Raw genomic sequence first — 24,853 nt, 5'->3', positions numbered from 1 at the left:
GGTTCCTCATCCGGTTCAACTGGTTGAGCCGTTTTTTGGCTCAACAACCAACTTTTTCAACTTAAAACCTTTTAAAACAAGTTTGACAAACATTTAACACAAGGTTTTAGTTGAAAAACATGAAATCATCAAATTCTTAAAATATTTAAAACAAAATAACTCTTGGATGATTTTGATGTATAAGTAAAGAATGTAATGCATGAAAATCCTAGTGCATCAACAACCTTACAAAGAGATCTTATAAAGTTTGGGTCTTGAAAAACACTTCTTTTTGAGGTGGTCTTCTTCTTCATGATTTCTCATTGACTTGATTTGTTTTTGTGATTGCCACTTTGGAAATCATCTTGCCTAATTACACTTGAAATATAATCATTAGTTCTAAACCTTGTTTTGTTATCATCAAAATCAAGATTAACCAAACCTTGGTTTCACAGTTGTAAATGTTCATTAATACCTAGAAACAAAGTGTAAAAATTGAATGATTCTTTGGTTTGGAGGATCCTTTACATAGTGAAGCACTTCTAAGCTTGGATTGAAGTTTGAGGTTATGGATGTAGGTGGGATGTAGGTGAGATTACGTCGAACCATGTTGGAATCGTTATTTGCATTCTCGAATCTTCACTTTTTACTGTTTGCTTACTCTTATTATTCATCGTTGCATTATATTGTAATTCTTGTTAAAATATATTACATTTTGACAAAAAATTTCAAAAAAAAACCATCATCTAATTCATTATTTCTTTTAGGTGATTATCTTAGGTTTGTTAATCAAATATCTTAAAATTTAGCAAATTTTAACATAATCAATATATGCTTGTAAAGAAAACGATTTTATCATGATTCAGTAACTTGCATACATCTATGTATTCTAGTTGCTCCAGAAGTCTTAAAGCATTTCACTATTTCAAAAGTTTTCTCAATCAAGACTTTCATAGTCTCATTATTATTTCTTACACTTGAATTGCTTAACTTTCAATTTTACAACTTCGATTGTCACCCACATTACCCACATACCTTTCTCACAACTTTATAACAATTACAATAAATGAACAATACAAGAAAATTCTCTCAAAGAATAGGTGGGCAAGTTAAGGCTCAAGTATAGGTGCTTTAAAAATATAGGTTCAAAGCACACTACATATCTTAAAGAAGACTTGCAATGACTTGCCAAATATTTATGTGTGTTAGATGTTTATTAAATGTGTCTAAGACGTTACATTTATAATTTTTGAAGTCAAACTAATCGCTAGACACCAATTCTTTATAAGACATCAACCACATGATCAATCACATGCACAAAAAGTCAAACACATGATGAAATGGGACAATTTTTTCCATTTTTAGTATGATACAAAGAGATTTGACCTATAGGTCGGTCACATGTATTATGACAATGCTTTTGATACCTTAAAACCTCCTAAATTTTGAAGTCATCTTTTAAGGTCTTAAATCAACTTTCTAATACGGATTTTAAGTTGCAAAGTCTTAATTTAATCTTTTATATTCTCAACAACCATACAATTGATTATTCATAAAAATTAGGTTCAAGGTAGTCTTCAATTACTTAGGTTAGGTGTTGGTTATCCTCATAGAATATGCTATCATTTAGCTTACAAGAACAATGATTAATAAATACTCTTTCTAAAGTTTTCACTTTGATATTTTAAGTCTTGTTAAAAAATTCACCATCTTCTTAAATTACACTTTATTTGATGGGCAGAGATGTGAAAATTACTTGGATTTTGACATATGGAATGATATAATCTTTTTGAGTCTATACACTTAGTAATAAAATGGTTAATATTCTTGATATTTTGTTTTGTTTATGGATGAAAAAAAGGTTGGTTTACGAAGAGTCACACCCATCCCAACTTTGTTCCCTTTATGAAAGTCTATTTTCATTCTCATCCCAATTAAAAATTTAAATCGGGTGAGATTGGGATAAATACATAAGTATTATAAATTGTTATAACTTATTTTTTAAAAATAGATATTTTCTTTATTTGTGTCATGAAAGAGAAAATGAAAAAATAATTTAATTAATATATATAATTGACACAAGGTGAAGCGGTACAAACCAATACTCAAACCCACTTACCCTGCCTCAAGGTTTAGAAAAAACCCTTAAATTTCGTCCTTAATTTGTTTATCTTCATCTCAAATCCATCTTATATATATATATATATATATATTGGAATGCTCTCAACCTTATTTTATTACATGGAAAGCTATTCTAGAAATGTTGTTGTTGTTGGTTTATTTATTTATTTATTTTCTTATTTTTTAAGGAAAAAAAATCCATTTTTCAATAAATTTTATTTTTTTAGAATGAAAATCAATTAAACTTTTAATTTGAAATTAATGCTTTATTTTCTAATTTTTAATAATATTAATTTAGACATTTATTGTTGTGAAATTAAAGGGACCATTTATTGGCATTGACAATAATCTTGTCTTCTTTAATCATCTTATTGTTGACTACACTTGCAATGGTTGATTAAAAAAAATCAAAAAGTACAAAATAACTTTTATTGTATTTAATAAGATGATGCTTGATAAAATTGAAAATTAAATGTTTTAATAATAAGTTATAAGTGTTATATGAAATTTAAGTGCCAATTATTAGATCAAAATTAAAAAAATAAAATAAAAATTAAAGTCTAGAAATCATCAAAGTCCTTTTCTTTGGACTTTTCTGCATGGAATTACTCCAAAAAATTTTCAATTTCTTCAATAAGCAAACTTTTGAAAATTTTCATATCTTCCAACTTTTCCAACACACAAAATTCTCAAATTCAACACCCTTCAACTTCTTTCCATGTTCCCACAACTTTTTTAATTCATTCAAATTAAAAACTATGAGAACATAGAATTAATCACTCAAAACCTCATTCATTGAATCTAGCTCTCATCCTCCCACATCTATGCCCAATTTATAATACCAAAAAGGGTACTACCATCTTGATGGGATGAGCATACCAATAAATAAATTAAGGGACTTTGATTTAAATAATATTATTTTTAAAAATATGATCCTTTTTAAAATCATTAAAAAAATATAATTTTACTTGGAGAAATCTCATTTTTCAAAAAATAATCTTACATTTATTTATTTTTATTAATAAATATCTTGTTTTTCTTTTTTTATTATTTTCTTAGAGGGTGTTTGTTTTTTTAACTTTTCCCTAAAAACAATTTACTCTTTAAGTCATTTATTTTTCTATTTTTTTATGACATATTATAAAGTTTTGACTGAATTAAAAAAATCAAAATATTTTACTTTTTTCACATAGAAAGAGAAACATGTTGGCTTTATTTATTTATTTAATATTTAATAAAAATAAAATATTATAAAAACAAATAATCTAATACTTAACATTTATGTTAAGTATTAAGTTATATTTAGAATTAACACTATTAAGTAGATATTTATTTATTTTTTAAATTTTTTTATGACTTATTATAAATTTTTGACTGAATAAAAAAAGTTAAAATATTTAGTTTTCTCTAAATAGAAAAAGTAAAATATTGATTTTTCTTTATTTTTTAATCCTTAATAAAAATAAAATATTATAAAAACAAACAATCTAATATATAACATTATTCAGTTTTAATTTTAATTTTGAATTAAGTAGAAAAAACAAACATCACCAATTTTAAGTTTTATTTAGAATTAAATAAAAAAATAAATAAATACCACCTTAATCAAGACAGTTGTCTTTTCAAAGTGAGATTTTAGTATTAGTATGAATTTATGAATTTGTATTGACACGATTTTTTTAAAGACATTTTTAACATAAATGTGAAGTATCATATTTTTTAAAATAAATTCATAACTATATAAAAAAAAACCAATAAATTAAGATACTATATGATATTAATAAGTCCTACCCAACTCAACCTTGTGTGTGGTGACAAGAGAGGACCACAAATAAGTGACATTACATATAAACGGAGGGAAGTGAAGCCCCATGGGGAAGCTCTACTTTTCATACCCTAGCTAACTTTCATGCACATTGAAAGTGTGGAGATCTACCTAATATTGAAGGGGAAGTGTCTCCTATAGGAGTAGGTTATACCTTACAAGAAAGAGGAAAATAAATAAATAAATAAATAAAATAAAATAAAAAAGAAAAAAGAAAAAGAAAAAGAAAAAGAAAAAGAAAGTAGATCTATCACACCCATGAAAGTCCACAGAAGTGGCCCATCCATCCCATTTAGTAATGTTTACTCAAGCTTCTCCTTTACTTGCTATATATGTTTGTTTTCTTTGCCATTCAAGAATATTCCTCTTGCTCTATGGGTTTGAATGAAAGTAATTTATGATTTTGTGAAAGTATTTTTAATTTTTTTTTACCCTAATTTCTTATTCATGTTGATTTTGGATAACACTTTGTTTTCCACAATTTATTTTCTAAATTAAGTCTTAATTTTAGATATTTTGTCGCAAATTTATGTTTAAATGATATTTTAAAGTGGTTTTCTATTCAAATATTAAAAAATTAAGAATTATTTTAATATTGTGATTTGAAAAGTAAACATTGCTTAAGTGTGTTCATAATATAGCTTTTAAGTAATAAAAAGAATGGGAAATTATTGTTGGATGATATCATTTTCGATATGAATTTTTATTTATTTATAAAATATAATAAATTAGGAAATAAATGTGATTTGTTTTAAAAAAAATAAAAAAATTTCAAATTATTTAATTTTTATATAAGATGATTAAAATAAATGAAATGTGTTTAAAATATTATAAAATATAATTTATTAATTTTAAATTTATATTTTTATTTATTTTTATTTTTCTTTAGTTTTCCTTTTTTGGAATTAAATACAGCTTAAAAATTAGTTGAGGTTTAAATGGTAATTTTAAACGTCGAAAATCTATTAATTTCATAAAATAATATAATTTTTCTTATTTATTTTCAATATTATCATAATTATAAATTTAAAATTATTAAAACCAACGCTCTAGATTTGTCCCGTGATCTTCTGTCACGTGACAGCACGGATCTTCACCGTTGCTGAAAACCCACCAAATCACATCAACGGTCTATTCACCCTCCTTAATCTCTGCACGTGACACCTTGTTAAAACAGGTGACCTTTTTTCCCTTCATGTCGACGTCACCATGATTGGCGTTTTCCACGATGAAACCAGCACACCCTTCTACGCCGTCCGATCAGAACCCCCTGCGACTCTCAGCCGCCCATTCTCCCTTATCTGCATTTCATCTCCTGGTAAGCGAAGAAGATCCTCATTCTACTGCTTGACAACTCTCTCTCTCCTCCTCTCTTTCTCTCTCTAGCGTCCACAAAACCAGGTACGCTTTTTCTGCTTGTTGTTTGTTTACTTAATTATTAGTTATTGCTTTAGTTTTTCTTTTTCACTTTCTGTAAAACCCTAAGACGAAGTATAGAGAACATAGTGAAGATCTGAATTTTTTGTGCATGTTTGTATGTAGTATAAGGATCCATTTCTGGGTTTACTTGTTTTGTGATTTTAGAAGGTGGGTTTTACTTTGATTTTGATTTTGATTTTGATGGTTATTAGTGGTTTTTCTTGACTAGGGTTTTTGTTGGGTGTGGTTGGTTCTAGGGTTTTGAAGCGGTATTCGAGGATTTTGTGATGGAAAATAGGGTGGAAGCTGTTGATATAAGCCATTTGGGGGAGATGAAGGGCGTGGATGATAGGGTTTTTGAGGAGAGAGTCGGAGAGGGTGTAGTGTCTGGGTCGGATGAGTCGAAGGATTCGGAAGGGGATGAGATTTTTGAGGAGGCGGTGGATCATCCAATGAAATTGGAATCGGGAAATGTTGTTGTAGATGAAGATGGGGATGGTAAAGTAATTGATGATTCAGAGTCAGTGGGGATTGACGGGAATTTGAATGTAGGGCATGAGGGGGAGACGTTTGAAGAGGCAATTGGGGTTTCTGGTGAAGTTAGGAATAGTGAGCAGGCTGTGGCGGGAGGTGTTGAAGCGGAAGTGGAAGGTTTAGTGGGTAGGGAGGGTGTTGATGGGGTTGGGAAGGTAAACAACATTGATGAGGAAAGTATTTCCAAGGAAGTGGTGACAGATGATTTGACTGGGTTGGTGGATAGTGAAGAAGATAAGGGGAAGGAGGTGTCTGATGCAGGTATGGATGGAGGGATGGACCTTTTGAAGGATGGGAATAAGGTGGATGAGGTGTTTAGTGTGGTACTTGAGAAGTCTGAAAACAAGGATTCAGATGATTTGAATTTGGAGGCAAGGCCGGCTTATGAAAACTCTGAAAATGGAGATTCCAATAAGGCGGGTAAAAATGGCATTGATTCTGATCATGAGCATGAAGCCAATGGAGGGTTTCTGCATGAAGATAATAAAAGTGAGGACTTGAAGACGAGCACCTTGAATACTGAACATCAAGATGGTGAGAGCGGGGAGCCAAAAAACACTTCATCTGGCGTCTCCAAGGGGGAAAACCAGAAGGAAGATCAACCTGTCTTAGACATGGAATGTAAAAATGAGGAGAGTGGAGAGCTAAAAGGTGCTTCATCTAATGCTGAATATGTGGATGGTAAGTATCAAGAAGTGAATGATAGTTTGACTAGCTTGGATGCAGATCATCAAGATGATAACAATGTGGAATTGAGGGTTAGCCTTGGTTCAAGGCATGGAGAGGATAAGGGTGAGGAACAGGGGGAAACTTTGGCTAACTTAGTTACAGAACATCAAGATAGCCAGAGTAGGGAGCCGGAAGAGAGTCCTGTGAGGTGGGAATCAGAGCATCATGGTGAAAGTGCTGAACCAAAAGTCATTTCAGCTAATATGTACACTCCTGTGGATGAAGGGGTTTCCGCTTCAGGGACAGGAAGGTCACCTTCTGTAGAAGATTCTGCTATTGAAAAGAGTGAGACGGAGCAATGTGCCATAGAAGATTCTACTATTGAGAAGAGTGAGACAAAGCAAGGTGTCACATCTGAATTGGCAGCAGCCGATTATATAAGTCCTCAGCCGGAGCGTGCTGTGGAAAATGTAGCTGAAGTTAAAAACAAATATGTTGTGTTTGAGGAGCAGGAGACAAAAGAACCAAACACGGAGAAGGAGGATCAAAAAATTCAAGGGAATAGGGAACGGGAAATTCGTCCCGCAGAACAGGTTGCTTCATCATCTGGAAGATCTTCAAATCCTGGTCCTCCTCCTGCTCATCCTGCTGGCCTTGGGCGTGCTGCCCCGCTGTTGGAACCTGCTTCGCGTGTGGTGCAGCAGCCTCGAGTGAATGGAACCACATCCCAGGTACAAGCTCAACTCATTGAAGATGCTGGAAATGGGGAGGCTGAGGAAAATGATGAGACCCGTGAAAAACTCCAGATGATACGGGTGAAGTTTTTGCGGCTTGCTCATAGGCTTGGGCAGACTCCCCATAACGTTGTCGTGGCTCAAGTCTTGTACAGACTTGGATTGGCTGAACAGCTACGAGGGAGGAATGGGGGCCGTGTTGGTGCCTTCAGCTTTGACCGTGCTAGTGCCATGGCTGAGCAGCTTGAGGCAGCAGGGCAAGAGCCCCTCGATTTCTCTTGCACAATCATGGTTCTTGGAAAGACAGGAGTTGGTAAAAGTGCAACTATCAACTCAATATTTGATGAAGTGAAGTTTAGTACTGATGCTTTTCAGGTGGGTACAAAGAAGGTTCAGGATGTTGTGGGAACAGTTCAGGGAATTAAGGTAAGGGTCATTGACACTCCGGGCCTTCTACCATCCTGGTCAGACCAACGCCAGAATGAGAAGATCCTCCACTCTGTTAAAAGGTTTATCAAGAAAACCCCTCCAGATATTGTTCTGTATCTTGATAGGTTGGACATGCAGAGCAGGGATTTTGGTGACATGCCGCTGTTGCGCACAATAACTGAAATATTTGGACCATCAATATGGTTCAATGCAATTGTGGTTCTTACTCATGCAGCATCTGCTCCACCTGATGGCCCAAATGGTACTGCTTCAAGTTATGATATGTTTGTCACTCAGAGGTCTCATGTTGTCCAGCAAGCAATTCGTCAGGCAGCTGGGGATATGCGGCTCATGAACCCTGTGTCCTTGGTAGAGAACCACTCTGCATGCAGAACAAATAGGGCCGGGCAGAGAGTTTTACCAAATGGTCAGATTTGGAAGCCGCATTTGTTATTGCTCTCCTTTGCGTCAAAGATTTTGGCTGAAGCAAACACGCTTCTAAAGTTGCAAGATAGTCCACCTGGAAAGCCTTTTACAACACGATCAAGATCACCTCCTTTACCCTTCCTTCTCTCATCTCTTCTCCAATCAAGACCACAGGTAAGACTGCCAGAGGAGCAGGTTGGTGATGAGGACACTTTAGATGAGGATTTGGATGACTCATCTGATTCAGATGATGAATCAGAATATGACGAATTGCCACCATTTAGACGATTGACAAAAGCCCAGCTGTCAAAGCTTACTAGAGCTCAGAAGAAGGCTTATTATGATGAGCTAGAATATAGGGAAAAACTTTTTATGAAGAAACAATTGAAGGAAGAGAAAGAGCGACGGAAGATGATGAAGAAAATGGCAGCTTCTTCTAAGGATTTACCAAGTGACTACAGCGAGAACGCAGAAGAAGAAAGTGGTGGTGCTGCATCTGTGCCAGTTCCCATGCCAGATTGGGCCTTGCCTGCTTCTTTTGATTCTGATAATCCAACTCACCGTTATCGATATCTTGATTCATCCAACCAGTGGCTTGTGAGGCCTGTTCTGGAAACTCATGGTTGGGATCACGACGTTGGTTATGAAGGCATAAATGTGGAAAGAGTGTTTGCTATTAAGGACAAGATACCTGTTTCTTTTTCAGGCCAGGTTACAAAGGATAAAAAGGATGCCAATCTCCAAATGGAAATAGCCAGTTCAGTTAAGCATGGGGAAGGAAAAGCAACTTCTGTAGGTTTTGATATGCAGACGGTTGGAAAGGACATGGCATATACTCTGCGCAGTGAGACAAGATTTTGTAACTATAGGAAAAATAAGGCAACAGCTGGTCTTTCTATTACTGCCCTGGGTGATGCCATAACAGCTGGATTAAAACTTGAAGACAAATTGATTGTTAACAAACGGATCCGGCTGGTTATGACTGGTGGTGCCATGACTGGCCGTGGTGATGTTGCTTATGGTGGTAGCTTGGAGGCCACCCTAAGAGATAAAGATCATCCTCTGGGTCGTTCGCTATCAACTCTTGGGCTCTCCATCATGGATTGGCATGGAGATCTTGCTATTGGATGCAACATACAGTCCCAGATCCCTATTGGCAGGTTTACAAACATGATTGGTCGAGTCAATTTGAATAATAGGGGAGCGGGGCAGGTCAGCATACGCTTGAATAGCTCAGAACAGCTTCAAATAGCTTTAATTGGTCTGGTTCCTCTACTCCAGAAGCTACTTGGTTATTCTCAACAAGGACAGTTTGGACAATGATGAAAAATAGGTTATATATGGTGCTGCAACAGCTTTGCGGTAATAGGAAAAAGTGTCTACAAAGGTTATCTCCTTATGGTCTGCAACAGATGTGAGTGAAATGAAGCTCTGCAGTTTTCCCCTTTTCACATCCCCACAATGTCTTAGTTCACAGTGATTAGAGTTTCCTTGTTAGATATCTGCGATTTGCGATTTTTGTTCTCTGAAAAGCGTAATGTTTAATGTTTAATGCTTAATGCTGAACCATCTATTTCTAGTTGTTCAATTGTGTCTTCTTCTAAATCATTCAACTCCTGTGGGTGAGGAATTGATTTACATTGCAGAAACTGTCAACTGCTTTGCTCTCTTCCCCTCAAAATATCTTTTCAGGTTCTGATGATAGCCATGGCATTCAACTTTTTGCTCCATTAAAAATGAGTTTCCAGTTGAGATGATAGGGGATGGAATATGATGAATTCTACTTTCAATTAGATCATCCTGTTTCCTTATTGTCTATGCTTTTGGGATGAGCTGCAAAAGTCCTGGTATGTATCAAAAGGGTTTGTCCTTTTTCCCATATTTGTACTCATGGTTTACTTCTGCAGGGGCTAATGAAACTTTGGGCTCGATGCTCTTGGGCTATGTAAATATCTGCATTACTTACGAAAGTTTCTCTTGATTTTCATGGTCCATCGATCTTAATGTTTTCTGGGTTTGCTCCCTGGAGTGCCTGTAGTCAACTGGGTCACCATTAGTCCAATTCAATCCGAGAACAACTCGCAAGCCGCAATCTCCTTCTTTAGCTCTCATTTTTTAGAGGTGGGAAAATGCTAAGGTTACCATGGTGCTACTTATCAAGCAAAAAGGTCATTGAATATGTTTAACGAGATTTAGGTAATTGAAGGAGGGTGCAAATAAATAAGATGGTAGAAATGAATGGGCTAAGATTATATAGGTAGAAGCAAATGGACTTCATTATTTAAGATGTATTCGCGACATCACTTAGTTGATGCCTTTTCGTTAGATATGGATCAAGACCATGTCTAATTTTCTTAAAAATTCTGAAGTAGTGATGTTGGGTCATGGAAAGCATATCCACATGCGTGACAAGACCTCCGGCTTGGCGTGTTGTCAATGAATGATATTTTTTCTAAATCACATCCCCAAAATCCGTGTCCACAAAAGTAGAACAGAATGGTCCAAGGACAACGAACAAATCTCTCCGATGAAGTCAACAACAACTAAACCAAAGGAACCCGGACAAAACCAGATAAAGATGACTCCATCACTATTACTACTCAATAATGAATGGATATAACATTGCACTCAACCCTTGAACGCATACGGCCTTTCAGTTGCAATCCCCATGAGCCCGCGAGGCCCATCAGCCCATGGGCAGCTCTCGGGGCATGTCCATTGCGCCATTGTAACTCTCCAGTCTCCACTAGTGGAGCAGAAGTTCGATTTGCTCCAGCCCGGCCAAGGCATAGAGCCCCTGGGCCCGGTCCACTTGCTCAGAAATGAGTTCGGGTCTTTGGGTTAACCGGCTGCATGTAGGCCGAAGAAGAGGCAGGTCTGTCATGATCAACAGCATCACATTTATATGGCAAATTCAAATACAAGGAAAAAACAAAGGGGAAACAGCAATTGTTGTTCTATTGTGCATCACATGGCAATGATAATGGGTAGCTTATTTTACCTACCAAATATTACCAAAGATTCTAGAATTTGATTCTCTTTGTATGTTTATTTATTCATGAAAGAGTTTCATTTCAATGACTGATGTTATAGAAATGGAGCCTTTTTTTTTCCTTCTCCTTCCATGTTCGGGAACCAAATCCTAAAACCCCATTTCGTGGATCTACGAACACCCTTGCAAGACTATTATGGGATGATTCTTGGTGGTCCCATGGAGATTGACGTCTAAGGAATTGATGAGTTGATTCTCTGCCATAGCTGCTTTATTACCAAAAGGGGATTTATCTTAAATAATAAGGTTAAGATTATTTAGTATGTTCTTACATAATATCTTGCTGTTTGGAGAAGCTCATAACAAGGGTCCTAGGGCTGATTTAAGAGAGCCGTCATGGGCTGGACCCCGAGTGGAACTTGGTTGTAGTGTGCAACTTTCCTACATTGATCAGAATTGGTGAGTTTAGATGAAAATGAAAATGGCTTTCTTACCGTTTTGGTATTTGTTGAGTTGAAAATGAAATCAAGTAGTTAATTAACTGCTAGCTGCTAGAGTTCCTAGCCATAATGCTCAGATCTAGAGTGCTACAATTAGTGTTGGAGGCCAAACCAACCCAGCTGAGCCATAGAGCCCCTGGGCTTGAGCCACTGGCCTACAAGTGTGCTGGTGGGTTAAAACTTAAATCATATCCTCCATCAACACTATTACTAATTGGAAACACGAATGTCCAAGGCAAAAGGTACAAATGACAGAATTCTCAAAGCCAAGACCATCAGATTCCACAAAGTACAAACCAAGTTGACTATAGGAACATGGACAAAAACAAAAATAAACATTAATCCACCGCCATTCCTCAATAATGAATGGCCACAACATTGAACTCGATAACAACATTACCATTGGTGGCATTGCTGGAATACAACGTGGATGTTGCAATCCCATGCGCCAGTCGGAAAACCCCACTCCCACCAACTATGGGCGTCTCTTGGATTGTCTGTGACGGTCCGTACCGACCCAGAATGGTTAGAGTGCTGCGGTTATACTCTCCACTTGTGAAGGCAAGGTTCATGACGATCAGAACACTCATCTCATTCAATCCTGATAAGCCATACAGCCCCTGCGCCCGACCCACTTGCTTGGAGGTGAGTTCGGGTCCTTCGGTTAAAGGGTCATCCATCATAATTGTAAGGCCAAACAAGGTGGGTGTTTTGTCCGTGATGGAGGCCTGAGCCACCCTCATTGCACTCACGTTTTGACCTGCAACTGTGTCATGTAAGTAGAAGTGGAACCGGGTCATTTTCTGCTTTGCATGCTGGATCTTGTGCAGCCATTCATCAACCTCTTTGGGGTCTCCAATGGTGCTGTGGACCACTGGCATGGCCATGGCCAGGGCCAGTGAGAAAGCCACCAAAACCAGAGCTGTCTTCTCCATGACTAGCTAGCTCCTTCTGATGGAAGTTGAAGAGACGATGGAGGCTTTTATAAGTGCAGAAACATGAAAAGAAGAGTCTATAGATGGCTCTCAGAGGCAGGCAGCACATGATCAACAGCATCAAGATAGAAGGAAACAAAGGAAAAAAACAAAGCAGGTATGTGTTGTTCTATTGTCCACTATTTTGGGTTCCGTGGCTGGCATTGATATTAGCATTCTATTTTACCTACTCACTACTTTTCTGTTTGTTCATGTGATTCTATGCTAATTGCAGCAATAATTTGAACTGGGAAGCAATCCAGTTCAATCCAATCTTTTGGTTCAATTAGAAAGATTCATATCATTTGCAGGACTTTGTGCTTTTATTTGAATGGGGCACGGTAGACTAATTAAACCCACTATGAACATCCCCCACCTTTTTTTTTTTTTTTTTTTTAATTTTAGTTTATGTTCCATTTTATATGTTTTATTAATGAGACAATAGCAAATTCTGTAGATGGCGATGTTCCACAAGGTTATGAAGGCTTTTAGGGGGTGTAGGATGATTGAAAAATGGCCCTTGTGATTATCTAAGAGTGGTAGGGGGACTGCTTGATTCATATGAGTTAACACCCAATGTAAAGCATGGAAAGGATAGTAATTATTTATTTTTGGTTTAGAGTTATTTCTTAAAGAATGGTATTCTGATTCCTGTTTTACCACTTCAAGACATTGTAGTAGGTGTAAAATGCCAGCTACTTACATGCAACTCAGAAGAAGTAACGAAGAATACAAGATTAACATACTGATGCCGAAGTCACATGTCTCAAAACTAGTATTTTTTTTATATATATATATAGTATATACTTTTTCTCTATACATATTTTTCTATATTAGTGTATATCTTCTTTGAAATGGCAATCCTCGTTGTCTTTTCATTAGCTCTTTCCTGCACAATTAAATGGGTCATCCATCACAAATGTGATAGGAATAACGATGGCACTGGGTTTTTTTTTTTTGGTATCTGTCTCGTTTCCCCCTTAATATGATGGATTTGGAATTAAAATAAATGGATTAGAGATGAATTTGAGATCCTTTTCAAAACCTAGGATGGGTTTAGGGTTCCAAGTATTGCCTTATCCCACATGCCTACAATTAATATATGATTAATTTAAAAAAAATAATTTAATTTATTTTTAAAAATTTTCTTATTTTTAAGACACATAAAATAATAAAAAATACTTATTAATGAAATACGTTATAAAAAATTATAATATTTTATTTATGTATAAAATATATTTATTCGCAAGGTAATTATTTTTTAACAATTTTTTTTAAAATTAAATTGTTATTAGGATGAGGTGGGAAATACTTTGTCTAAATGAGACAAGGTCAAGAATAGGGTGATCTGTTCCGAATCCATCTCGTTACCATCCTAAAATGTGGTGTTTAAGACTTGGGTGATTGGATGTCGACCCAAATGTCCTATGGATGAAAGTATTCTAACTAAATATTTCTTTTATATTTGTATCAAAATATAGGTAAAGGCTATCTACCGAAAACCATCTTTTATATGAATGTCATATAAATTTATAGAAAGAAATCTAAAAAATTTACTACTTTTGATAAGTTGAGGAAAGAAATAAAAATATTTATATTATGAGATTTTATTTTGTGATATCAATCAGAACATATATTCTTCTATGGGTGTACTATAAATTAAGTAAACTCTTATAACTTTAAAACCAATAATGTGAGAAACATTTTTTTCAAATGAGACGTTGAGATACATCCAAAATAACCATTACAATCACTTCTATTTATTATTAACCTAATAATTAAACAAAGCCAAGCACCTCATGGCGAGGAAGCAAATTAAACAAGTAATCAACAATGAGAACTGAAACAAACAAGTAACAACCCGACGATGTCCAACAGGAGAAACTCCATGTTCCTTAGCATTTGGCATGGAAGCAGTTATCCCAATAGAGGTAAGAATGCCCATATTATGCATTGTTCAACATCTGCAAGAGAATCAAGAGATAAGAGGGTAGTTTGGACTGGGCGGATTAAGGAAAACGACCCTGATCTGGATGGAGGCCTACCATCATCAAGCTATGGCATATTATAACAAGCGGGCCAAACAACGCTCGTTACAACCCAGATATCTGGTATTGGGAAGAATGTTCGAGAATATGGTAGAACCGATGGCCGAGAAGCTTCAGGTAAATTAGGAAGGTCCAGACAGAGTAATCGAAGCCGGACAAGGAGGGACACACCATCTTGAAAAATTGAACGGGAAACGTATACCCCGGCCTTGGAATGTTTAGAATTTGAAAGGTATTATTCATAGCAAGCTTACTTTGAATAAAATTTTTCTTTAGTTACCACGAGGAGCATAACATGAAGCTTGCATTATGAAAAAGAAACAAGTGCATTGCACTCCCTTCTTTCTCCTGATAGAAGGTAATTTAAAACAAGTATTTCCAGGGAATGCTGGACATAAAATACCTTGTTTATCAGGATAGTGAATTCAAATAGAATATGTAAAAAAAAAAAAAAAAAAAAAAACAAAAAAACAAAAAGAGGAAATGCCTCCAAGCACAAAGTGTTGAAAAAAAAAAATCATTTGGATAAGTAGTGGTAACCAAGCAAAAAATTAAAGCCCTATTGAGAAAATTGTCCAAAAAGAAAGGCAAAAGCCGGTAAAGCTCTATATTGTCCCCAACTGGATGGGAGTCTCGCACTTCAAGCTTTCTAAGTTCTCATCTCGAGTGGTAACCTTGATGACAATGGGGTTCTCTTGATTGGTTTTTTCCTCAGGTATGGGAGCAGTGGAAGTAGCCGGGTTGGTTGCAAGCATGTCTTCTCCATTCACTCCAATTGTAACTGCACCTCCACCAATCTGAGAGTCGTCTAGAGCGGGGTCCTTCGGATTGGCCTCGTCATCATCAATTACAAAATCTTCATTTTGTCGAGGTCTTTTGTAATGTTGTGCTTTTGCTTGCAACGCCGATACGCATACCAGTACATTTTGTTTAATTTGCTTGTCATAGTCAACAGTTAGTTTAGCATGTTGAGATTTTATGGTGGCCTTAGATGATCCAATGTAGTTTGAAGACACTCAATCTCCTCTGTATTTCTTTTTTGATCTTCTTTTAATTTCCCGCACTCGACTTGGAAAGATTGCATAGATGCCGGAGAAGTTTGTTCTTATTATCAATCTCTGTCGTGCGAGCCTGAGCGAACGCTAGTGCCGTCTCCAAGCTCCTTTGCTTCTTGATAGACTTAGTAGCAAAATTCCTTAGTTTGTTCGCCACTTCCAATTTCCCATTCAAAAGGTGAAATCGACGATTTAAGTCTCTTATATATTGTAGCAATGCCCTGTTAAAAGAGACATAAGACTTAGGAAAATAATCACAGTAAAGGAAGAAAAAGTTGGATGACGTTGTTGAAAGTACCATCTAGTGATTTGGTCGCAATAGTCACCGTTTAGATCCCATATGTGTTGGTGTCGAGCCAACTGGATTCAAGTTTGTCCAGCTTCGCTAGAGTCAGGCGGACTTCTTCCTTGCATAGAAGGATGTCCGAACATGTGGTCCGGGCACACTCCTCTGAAGCTTAAGTTAGAAATCACTGAGGATAGTTCTAACTATTTTTTTGTGGAAGAGAATGAGCATGTACCTTGTTTGTACTTTTTGAGGGGTTTATATAAAGCTGATGACACCGTCATTATAGTGCTGATTATGCAGTCTTGCCTTTCTTGTAATGATGATTACCCTTAGGGGGTAAATCGAGCCTTGATAGGACAGTCAACACCGTCACTCCTACGTGGACTGGGCAATCACATCAAGTAAGGGCTACTAACTGGTGCCCTTTGCTGACTGTAGTGCCAAAATCTTGGACCATGTAGTTGACTGTGCATTTAACTTGTCAATGTCTGGGATTGTGTGTAACAATTGATTGACATTGACTTTTGGGTGTAAATTACGTCTAGTCCGTCGCTCAGACATCAAGTGTCTGGTCCGTTGCTCAGACATCAAACGTCTACTCCGCCGCTCAGACATCATGTATGATTAACCACGCATGTAAGAAATTTTGAGGACTTGACTGGATTGATTTGCCCATCTGAAAGGTTTAGCCGGCTTGGTTTGTTTATTCCGTCTGACATTGTGGAAGAAGGAAAACTTCTCATTTCTGGTGTCAGATGGAGCTTATCTTGGTCCAAACGGAGTAATCCTAGATAGGTTATATGTTTGCCCTGGTCGACCAAAGGGTCTTGAGTTTGGGAAGGACATGTGGATGAAAGCTTCTTACAATATGGTCGCAATAGGTTGGACCACTTTGGTAGGAACTCTGATTGGGATGTTAGCTGTGAAGTTTAGATTAGAACGTCTAGGCACCTCAATAGTTATTTGCTCAGTTGAGGGGAAAAGAACACCGACATTTGGCAATGAAGGGTCTAGGCCAATAAAAATCGGGTATTGGTTGAGTATTTCTCCTACTTCTTCCATTAAAGGTGGGCAATATGGGTTTATGTTTTGATTGCCTCTGGGTGAAGGCCCGAAATGATCACCTTGCCATGAGCTGCTTGCAACGGAGAAGAAACTTCTAGAATACCAAAGGTGGCAGGTGTACCCTAGGCCTTACTTGAATTGGGCTCTGTAGCAGCCCTTGAGGAGAATGAGACCTCTGTGAACTTTTTCTTCCTTCTCTTCTTGTGGCTATAGAAAATATTCATAGCCTCGTCTTCCATCTCTTCCATATCTTCAATAATAATTATGGTCGAGGAGGCTTGTTTGGTAGAACTAATATTTGGGATTATGTGTGGCAAATTAGAAGGCGCATTAGTCTCTGAGGCCGAGACATAAATGGTGCACTCTATTAAAGAGTGCAGGCTAACATGAGCGGATTTGTTCGAGTCAGGGAGATGGACCACTCCTGTGAGTCTATGTGCTCTTCGCTTTCTTGTGAGGTTTCCGTGTTGATTTCAGGAGAGTGGCTAAATTTTCTTGTAATGAAGTCATTGGGAGTAAAGTATACCCCAAGAACTAGTTATGGAAATCCTGTATGATTTGAGGGGTAATTTGTAGGATATTGTGGTAGAAGATTGAGACCCTAATTGTGGTTATTTGTATGATTTTTTTTTTTATATTTTTATTTTTTTGTTCCATATTTTGCTCTCTATGTATATGTTAAATAGGGACCCGATTATGTAAAATACATACGATTGAATGTACAATTGAATTATTTTCAGTTTCTTCATGGTATCAAAGCACGGATTGCTCTAAAACCCTAATCAATCCATGGTGGCCCAAAAAGGAGACAACCATGAGTCCAGTCAATCGACAACACAGGAAAGAGAGTCGGAGAAAAACTCCTCTATGGGCTCGGCCGATGCATTCGACAATTTCCCACTCAATCTTATTGTTGAAAAATTGAACGGTAAGAATTACAGAGAGTGGCACAGACAATCAAGCTTGTTATTGACGGAAAGAGAAAACTAGGGTTTCTTACTAGGGAGACTCGGCAACCACCTTTGACCGATGTAGCAGCATCTTAGAAATGGCGGTCCGAAAACTCCTTCATCATCTCATGCTTGATTAACTCCATGAAGCTAATCATTGACAAAACGTATATGTTCCTCCCAACGGAAAATGATGTGTGAGATGCGATACGGGAAACATACTTCGATGCTGAGAATGCTTCCCAAACCTTTGAACTCAAGATGCAACTCTAGCAGATGAAGCAAGGAGATCGAGAAGTCATGGAATACTACACCGAGATGCTGGGTCTGTGGCAAGATCTCGATCTCAACTGTGAAGAGGAATGAAAGTGCACGGGTGACAGTGTGCACTTTAAGAAGAAGATGGAGAATGAGAGAGTCTTAGAGTTTCTAGCGGGGTTGAACCGTGAGCTTGACGACGTTAGGAACAAAGTTCTTAGTCATCGACCACTGCCCTCCATCCGAGAGGTATTCTCTGAGGTGCGACGTGAGGATAACAGAAGGAAAGTGATGTTGCGGGAACATCTCACTTCTGGGCCCGAGGCTTCAGCACTTGTAACTCATTGGCCTCACGTTGGATCTGTCCCAAGACAGTCTAAGAGAACTAATTGTGAGCATTGTAAGAAAATGAGCCACACTAAAGACACTTGTTGGACTTTACATGGCAAACCCGTGGATTGGAAGCCCAGACAACCTAATAAAGCCCATAGTCATCAAGCCTCCCTCGAAACCCAGGCAGACAAAACGCCCATAGAAAATCATCAGTTAGCTTTTAGTGTGGGGTTTAATTCTGACTAGCTTGCAAAATTATGAGTTTTTTTTTTTTTCTAATTTCCAAACCTTTGGTCAGTCTTTTACTACCCTGTCCTTTGGTTCTTTAGCCCACAAAGGTACCTTTCTGACAACATTTAGCACCACGTCTCATATTACTCCTTGGATTATTGACTTTGGTGCATCTGATCATATGACTGATGCTCATAATTTATTTTCTACATACTCTCCTTGTGCCGGTAATTTAAAAGTAAAAATTGCAGATGGTACTTTATCCCTAGTTGCTGGCAAACGGAGTATTCGTATATCTGAGTCTATTACTCTCAACCCTATCCTATATGTTCCTAATTTATCTTACAATTTGCTGTCTATTAGCCAGTTAACCAAACAGTCTAATTGCTCAGTTAAATTCCTACCCTCTCATTATGTTTTTCAGGACCTATCATCGGGGAAGACGATTGGCAGTGCCAAGGAACTTGAAGGACTATATTACTTCGATGAAGCTAATGTGCGTGGACAGTGTCCTCCTACTGTTTGTAATTCTGAATGTTGTCTTAGGGAAAGTAAACTTTTGTTATGGCACAAAAGGATGGGTCATCCTAGTTTTCAGTACTTGCAACATTTATTTCTTTCACTATGTTCAAATAAAGCTTCATGGGATTTTCAGTGTGAAATGTGTGAACTTGCCAAACACCATCGTGCATCTTTTCAATAAATTTAAGTATAAACCATCCATACCATTTACTCTAATCCACAGTGATCTATGGGGACCCTCATGTATCCTTAATAGGACCCATAAAAAATGGTTTATTACTTTTATTGATGATCACACTCGCCTGTGTTGGGTATATTTGTTGACTGATAAAATTGAGGTTCGATCAGTCTTCATGAACTTTCACTCTATGATACAAACTCAGTTTCACACCAAAATTCAAATTCTTCGTACTAATAATGGTACTGAGTATTTCAATCACCCCTTGAGCACTTATCTACAAGAAAATGGTATTATCCATCAAAGTTCTTGCGTTGACATCCCTCAGCAAAATGGGGTTGTAGAACGGAAAAATAGACAAGATCTATACAAATGCAGATTGAGCGGGATCAGTAGAAGACAGAAGGTCTACTACCGGCTATTGTACCTATGTCTAGGAAAATCTAGTAACATGGAGAAGTAAGAAGCAATGTAGTAGCCAAAAGCAGTGTTGAGGTTGAATTCGGAGCAGTTGCACAAGGTATGTGTGAAGGACTATGGTTGTAGAAACCGTTGGAAGAACTACACATTACAGTAGAGTTCCCCATCAAACTCTATTGCGACAACAAAACCACCATTAGTATTTCTCATAATCCTATTCAACACGACAAGACCAAACATATAAAAGTGGATAGACACTTTATAAAGGAGAAAATTGAAAAGGGGACTATTTGCATGACTTAAATTCCTACAAGGGAACAATTGACAGATATATTCACTAAGGGGTTACATAAATCAATTTTTGAAGATTTTATTTGCAAGTTGGACATGATTAATATCTATGATCCAACTTGAGGGGGAGTGTGGAAATCCCGTATGATTTGAAGGGTAATTTGTAGGATATTGTGGTAGAAGATTGAAGCCCCAATCGTGATAGATATTGTGGTGATTTATATGATTTTATTTTATTTTTTTCATATATTTTTTTTCCATATTTTGCTCTCTGTGTATATGTTAACTAGGGACCCGATTATGTAAAATACACACGATTGAATATACAATTGAATTATTCTCGGTTTCTTCACTAGCTCATGAGGTGCAAGCTAAGGAAGAACCTAGGGAATGAAAGCTTCTGACAGTGAGATTATGTTCCTTAAGTTGAGTTTAGTTAGCAAAAGTGCATAGTTTTATTGGCTGACGTCGATATTCAATAACTTGGTTAGGCGCTCCCATGAGGGCTTTTCAATCCATTCAGCAATGCAGCCTCGATTGTCCCTGATTGCACAAGGGTAAGAAAGTAAGTGGTATGTTTGAGACCGGAAAAAGGTAGTTGTTCAAAAGTGCTACTTCACAAAGACTTACTAGGCAAGTCCAGGGTGTGATTAAAGGAAAAAGGACCGTAAGGATCGGGCGATGAAGACTCCTAGTTTCTTGACACTATTACGTGTCCGGTCGCCCAAGCCTTTCTTGAATCAGGTAACCCTATAATCATCTTAGGTGGACACTTACAGGCAGAGAGCAAGAATTTCCCCTATTTATTTAATTTGATGGTGTAGATGAATAAAATTTCCCGAAATGAAAGTTTCAGGTTGTATAAAAGATTCAACACGCTACAACCCGTGAGGATGCAAATGGCGTTCGGGTGAGTGAAAGAAGGAGGAATCCCTAAGTAATAGAACAATTGCCTCACTAATGAAGGCAAAGGTAGATGGAGCTTGACATGGAATTGCTCCCTAGTAAAACATATGACGTGCTTTGATTGTTTATTTGTGAGTAAAAAAGAATGAACTTTGAAGTAATTTAATGTTAACATCCTTTGGGATGCTAAACTTGACCCCTGCAATCCTCTACTGAAAAATCATCCACAATATGGACTTTAGGACGAGTAAGCACGCTCGAACCTGCACCACTTTGAGTAGCCCTCCTCATGGTAGGAGCTTCAGTGTGCCTTACCATCCAAGTTTGCCATAACTGCTCTATCATCAAAAGGGAATTATCTTAAATAATAAGGTTAAGATTATTTAGCATGTTCTTGAATAATATCTTGCTGTTTCCAGAAGCTCATATCAAGGGTCTTAGGGCTGATTTAAGAGAGCCGTCATGGGCTGGACCCCAAGTGGAACTTGGTTGTAGTGTGCAACTTTCGTACTTTGATCAGAATTGGTGAGTTCAGATGAAAATGAAAACGGCTTTCTTACCGTTTTGGTATTTGTTGAGTTGAAAATGAAATCAAGTAGTTAATTAACTGCCAGTTCCCAGAGTTCTTAGCCATAATGCTCAGGTCTAGAGTGCTACCATCAATGTACTCTCCACTTATGGAGGCAATGTTGGAGGCCAAACCAACCCAGCTGAGCCATAGGGCCCCTGGGCCTGCCCACTGGCCTACAAGTGTGCTGATGGGTTAAAAGTTAAACCCAACAATCGTATCCTCCATCAACAGTATTACTTATTGGAAACACAAATGTCAAGAGGTATAAATGGCAGAATTCTCAAAGCCAAGAACATCAGATTCCACAAATTACAAACTAAGTTGACCATAGCAACATGGACAAAAACAAAAATAAACATCACTCCACCGCCATTCCTCAATAATGAATGGCCACAATATTGAACTCGACAACAGCATTACCGCTGGTGGCATTGCGGGAATACGTCCTGCCTGATGCAATCCCATGAGCCAGTCGGAAAACCCCACTCCCACCAACTATGGGCATCTCTTGGATCGTAAGCTGTGCCGATTCGTACCGACCCAGAATGGTTAGAGTGCTGCGGTTATACTCTCCACTTGTGAAGGCAAGGTTCATGATGATCAAAAGACTGAACTCATTCAACCCTGATAAGCCATACAGTCCCTGCGCCCGACCCACTTGCTTGGATGTGAGTTCGGGTCCTTCGGTTAAAGGGTCATCCATCATATTTGTAAGGCCGAAAAAGGTGGGTGATTTGTCTGTGATAGAGGCCTGAGCCACCTTCATTGAGCTCACGTTTTGGATGTCATGGTAGTAGAAGTGGAACCGGGTCATTTTCTGCTTTGCATGCTGGATCTTGTGCAGCCATTCATCAACCTCTTTGGGGTCTCCAATGGTGCTGTGGACCAGTGGCATGGCCATGGCCACGGCCAGTGAGAAAGCCACTAAAACCAGAGCTGTCTTCTCCATGCCTAGCTAGCTCCTTCTGATGGTAGTTGAAGAGTCTATGGAGGCTTTTATAAGTGCAGAAACATGAAAAGAAGAGTCTATAGATGGCTCTCAGAGGCAGGCAGCACATGATCAACAGCATCAAGATAGAAGGAAACAAAGGAAAAAAACAAAGCAGGTATGTGTTGTTCTATTGTCTACTATTATTGGGTTCCGTGGCTAGCATTGATATTAGCATTCTATTTTACCTACTCACTACTTTTCTGTTTGTTCATGTGATTCTATGCTAATTGCAGCAATAATTTGAACTGGGAAGCAATCCAGTTCAATCCAATCTTTTGTTTCAATTAGAAAGATTCATATCATTTGCAGGACTTTGTGCTTTTATTTGAATGGGGCACGGTAGACTAATTAAACCCACTATGAACATCCCTTTTTTTTTTTTTTTTTTTAAAATTTTAGTTTATGTTCTATTTTATGTGTTTTATTAATGAGACAATAGCAAATTCTGTAGATGGCGATGTTCCACAAGGTCACGAAAGCTTTTAGGGGGTGTAGGAAGCAGGAAGTAGGATGATTGAAAAATGGCCCTTGTGATTAACTAAGAGTGGTAGGGGGACTGCTTGACTCATATGAGTTAACACCCAATGTAAAGCATGGAAAGGATAGTAATTATTTATTTTTGGTTTAGAGTTATTTCTTAAAGAATGGTATTCTGATTCCTGTTTTACCACTTCAAGACAGTAGTAGGTGTAAAATGGCAGCTACTTACATGCAACTCAGAAGAAGAAAGGAAGAATACAAGATTAACGTACTGATGCCAAAGTCACATGTTTCCAAACTAGTATTTTTCTATGTAGTCTATACTTTTTCTCTATACATATTTTTCTATATATAGTGTTTATCTTTTTTGATATGGCAATCCTCGTTGTCCTTTCCATTAGCTCTATCCAGCACAATTAAATGAGTCATCCATCACAAATGTGCTTAGGAATCACAATCACACCAGGTTTTTCGGTACCCGTTCTGATTCACTCCTAACGTGATGGATTTAGAATTAAAGCAAACGTATTATATATGAGTTTGAGATTTTTTTCAAAACCCAGGATGAGTTTAGGGTTTAAGTATTGTCTTGTCCTACTTGCCTTAATTTTTTATTTTTTCTTATTTTTTCTTATTTTTAAGGCACATAAAATAATAAAAAAGTATTTCGTGATAAAATAAGTTATAAAAAAATTATAATAGTTTATTTATCTATAAAATATATTTACTTGTAATGCAATTATTTTCTTTAAATAATTTTTTAAAGATTAAATTTTTAAACGTCCCCCCCTCTTATTAAATATTTTTATTAGGGTTGAGATGAAAAATATTTTGTATAAACGAGACAAAGTCAAGAAGAGGATAATCTATCTCAAATCTGTCTCATTATCACCCTTATTGGTAATAGAGGACAATCTGTCTCGGGCGATCTATTGGTAATAGATGACAATCTATCTCAATATGAGTTCATTAAGACTATATGAGGTTGACAAAAATATAAGAAAGAATGAGAGATACTCGATAAATCAATGGGCTCTTGTTTTAGGAACCTAATAGTTGTATTTGTTTTTGTATTTTTTAATATTCTTTATAATGTGAACTAGTTCTCTCTTATCCATGAATGTAAACATGTTTGTCTTCTTTAATATTCTTTATAATAATTTTCTCTTATCCATGAATGCAAACTTTGGCCGAATCTCGTTAAAACTCCATATACTTTTGTGTGAATTGTTTTATTTTTGTTTTTGCCCACACAACAAACTTAATGTTAATTATGCATCTTTTATGGATGCCGACCCAATTGTCGAAGTATGAATACCTTCAAACATAATTGTCCCTTTAATTAATTGAATATATACAACATAATATTGTTAATCTCTTAATATTGAATCTTATTATAATGAATTATCTTGTGACTCATAGCTAGGTTAGTTGTTATTTTGTTTTGGTTTGAGATATCGGGGCATTCTATGGACTTGTACCAACGAAAACAACACGTGGAAAAGGAGTGTATAATCTCTAGTCAAATAGTTAGAAACATCTACTAGTTATAAGGGGATAGAAAGGATGATCCTCTACTATAGTAGCCTTCAATGCAAAGTCTATCAAAACATTTAATTAATGCAATACAATAGACATTAAATCTGAGTACAATACTATCCTA

At 36.9% G+C, this 24,853-nt stretch overlaps 3 protein-coding genes across 5 annotated transcripts; 1 reads left to right on the top strand and 2 right to left on the bottom strand.

The window, feature by feature from the left end:
• The first annotated feature begins 5,221 nt into the window (after positions 1-5,221).
• Positions 5,222-9,774, top strand: LOC117910857 (translocase of chloroplast 120, chloroplastic-like). Of its 3 annotated transcripts, none has more exons than XM_034825034.1 (2): positions 5,222-5,326; positions 5,602-9,774. In XM_034825034.1, exon 2 carries the CDS (start codon positions 5,632-5,634, stop codon positions 9,457-9,459), a length of 3,828 nt encoding a protein of 1,275 aa, XP_034680925.1. In that variant the 5' UTR covers positions 5,222-5,326; positions 5,602-5,631; the 3' UTR covers positions 9,460-9,774. The 3 variants fall into 3 exon arrangements, with proteins under 3 accessions (XP_034680925.1, XP_034680926.1, XP_034680927.1); XM_034825035.1 differs by having other exon boundaries at positions 5,272-5,326; positions 5,574-9,774; XM_034825036.1 differs by lacking the exon at positions 5,222-5,326 and adding an exon at positions 5,351-5,512.
• A 2,028-nt stretch (positions 9,775-11,802) lies between these two features.
• Positions 11,803-12,563, bottom strand: LOC117911570 (dirigent protein 23-like). Its single transcript, XM_034825979.1, has one exon. It carries the CDS (start codon positions 12,561-12,563, stop codon positions 11,985-11,987), a length of 579 nt encoding a protein of 192 aa, XP_034681870.1. The 3' UTR covers positions 11,803-11,984.
• A 9,532-nt stretch (positions 12,564-22,095) lies between these two features.
• LOC117911566 (dirigent protein 19-like) lies at positions 22,096-22,668 on the bottom strand. The gene has a single exon (XM_034825975.1). The coding sequence runs from the start codon at positions 22,666-22,668 to the stop codon at positions 22,096-22,098; it is 573 nt and encodes a 190-aa protein (XP_034681866.1).
• Positions 22,669-24,853: the final 2,185 nt, after the last annotated feature.

This window comes from Vitis riparia, chromosome 3 (assembly GCF_004353265.1).
Source record: "Vitis riparia cultivar Riparia Gloire de Montpellier isolate 1030 chromosome 3, EGFV_Vit.rip_1.0, whole genome shotgun sequence".
Lineage (NCBI taxonomy): Eukaryota > Viridiplantae > Streptophyta > Magnoliopsida > Vitales > Vitaceae > Vitis > Vitis riparia.
Note: the sequence above shows the minus strand (reverse complement) of the source record. Positions and strands in the feature narration are given on the sequence as shown.

Bases quoted from the DNA above. Each gene is read 5' to 3' on its own strand.
- LOC117910857 (XM_034825034.1), top strand. From the start codon at position 5,632: ATGGAAAATAGGGTGGAAGCTGTTGATATAAGCCATTTGGGGGAGATG.
- LOC117911570 (XM_034825979.1), bottom strand. From the start codon at position 12,563: ATGGAGAAGACAGCTCTGGTTTTGGTGGCTTTCTCACTGGCCCTGGCC.
- LOC117911566 (XM_034825975.1), bottom strand. From the start codon at position 22,668: ATGGAGAAGACAGCTCTGGTTTTAGTGGCTTTCTCACTGGCCGTGGCC.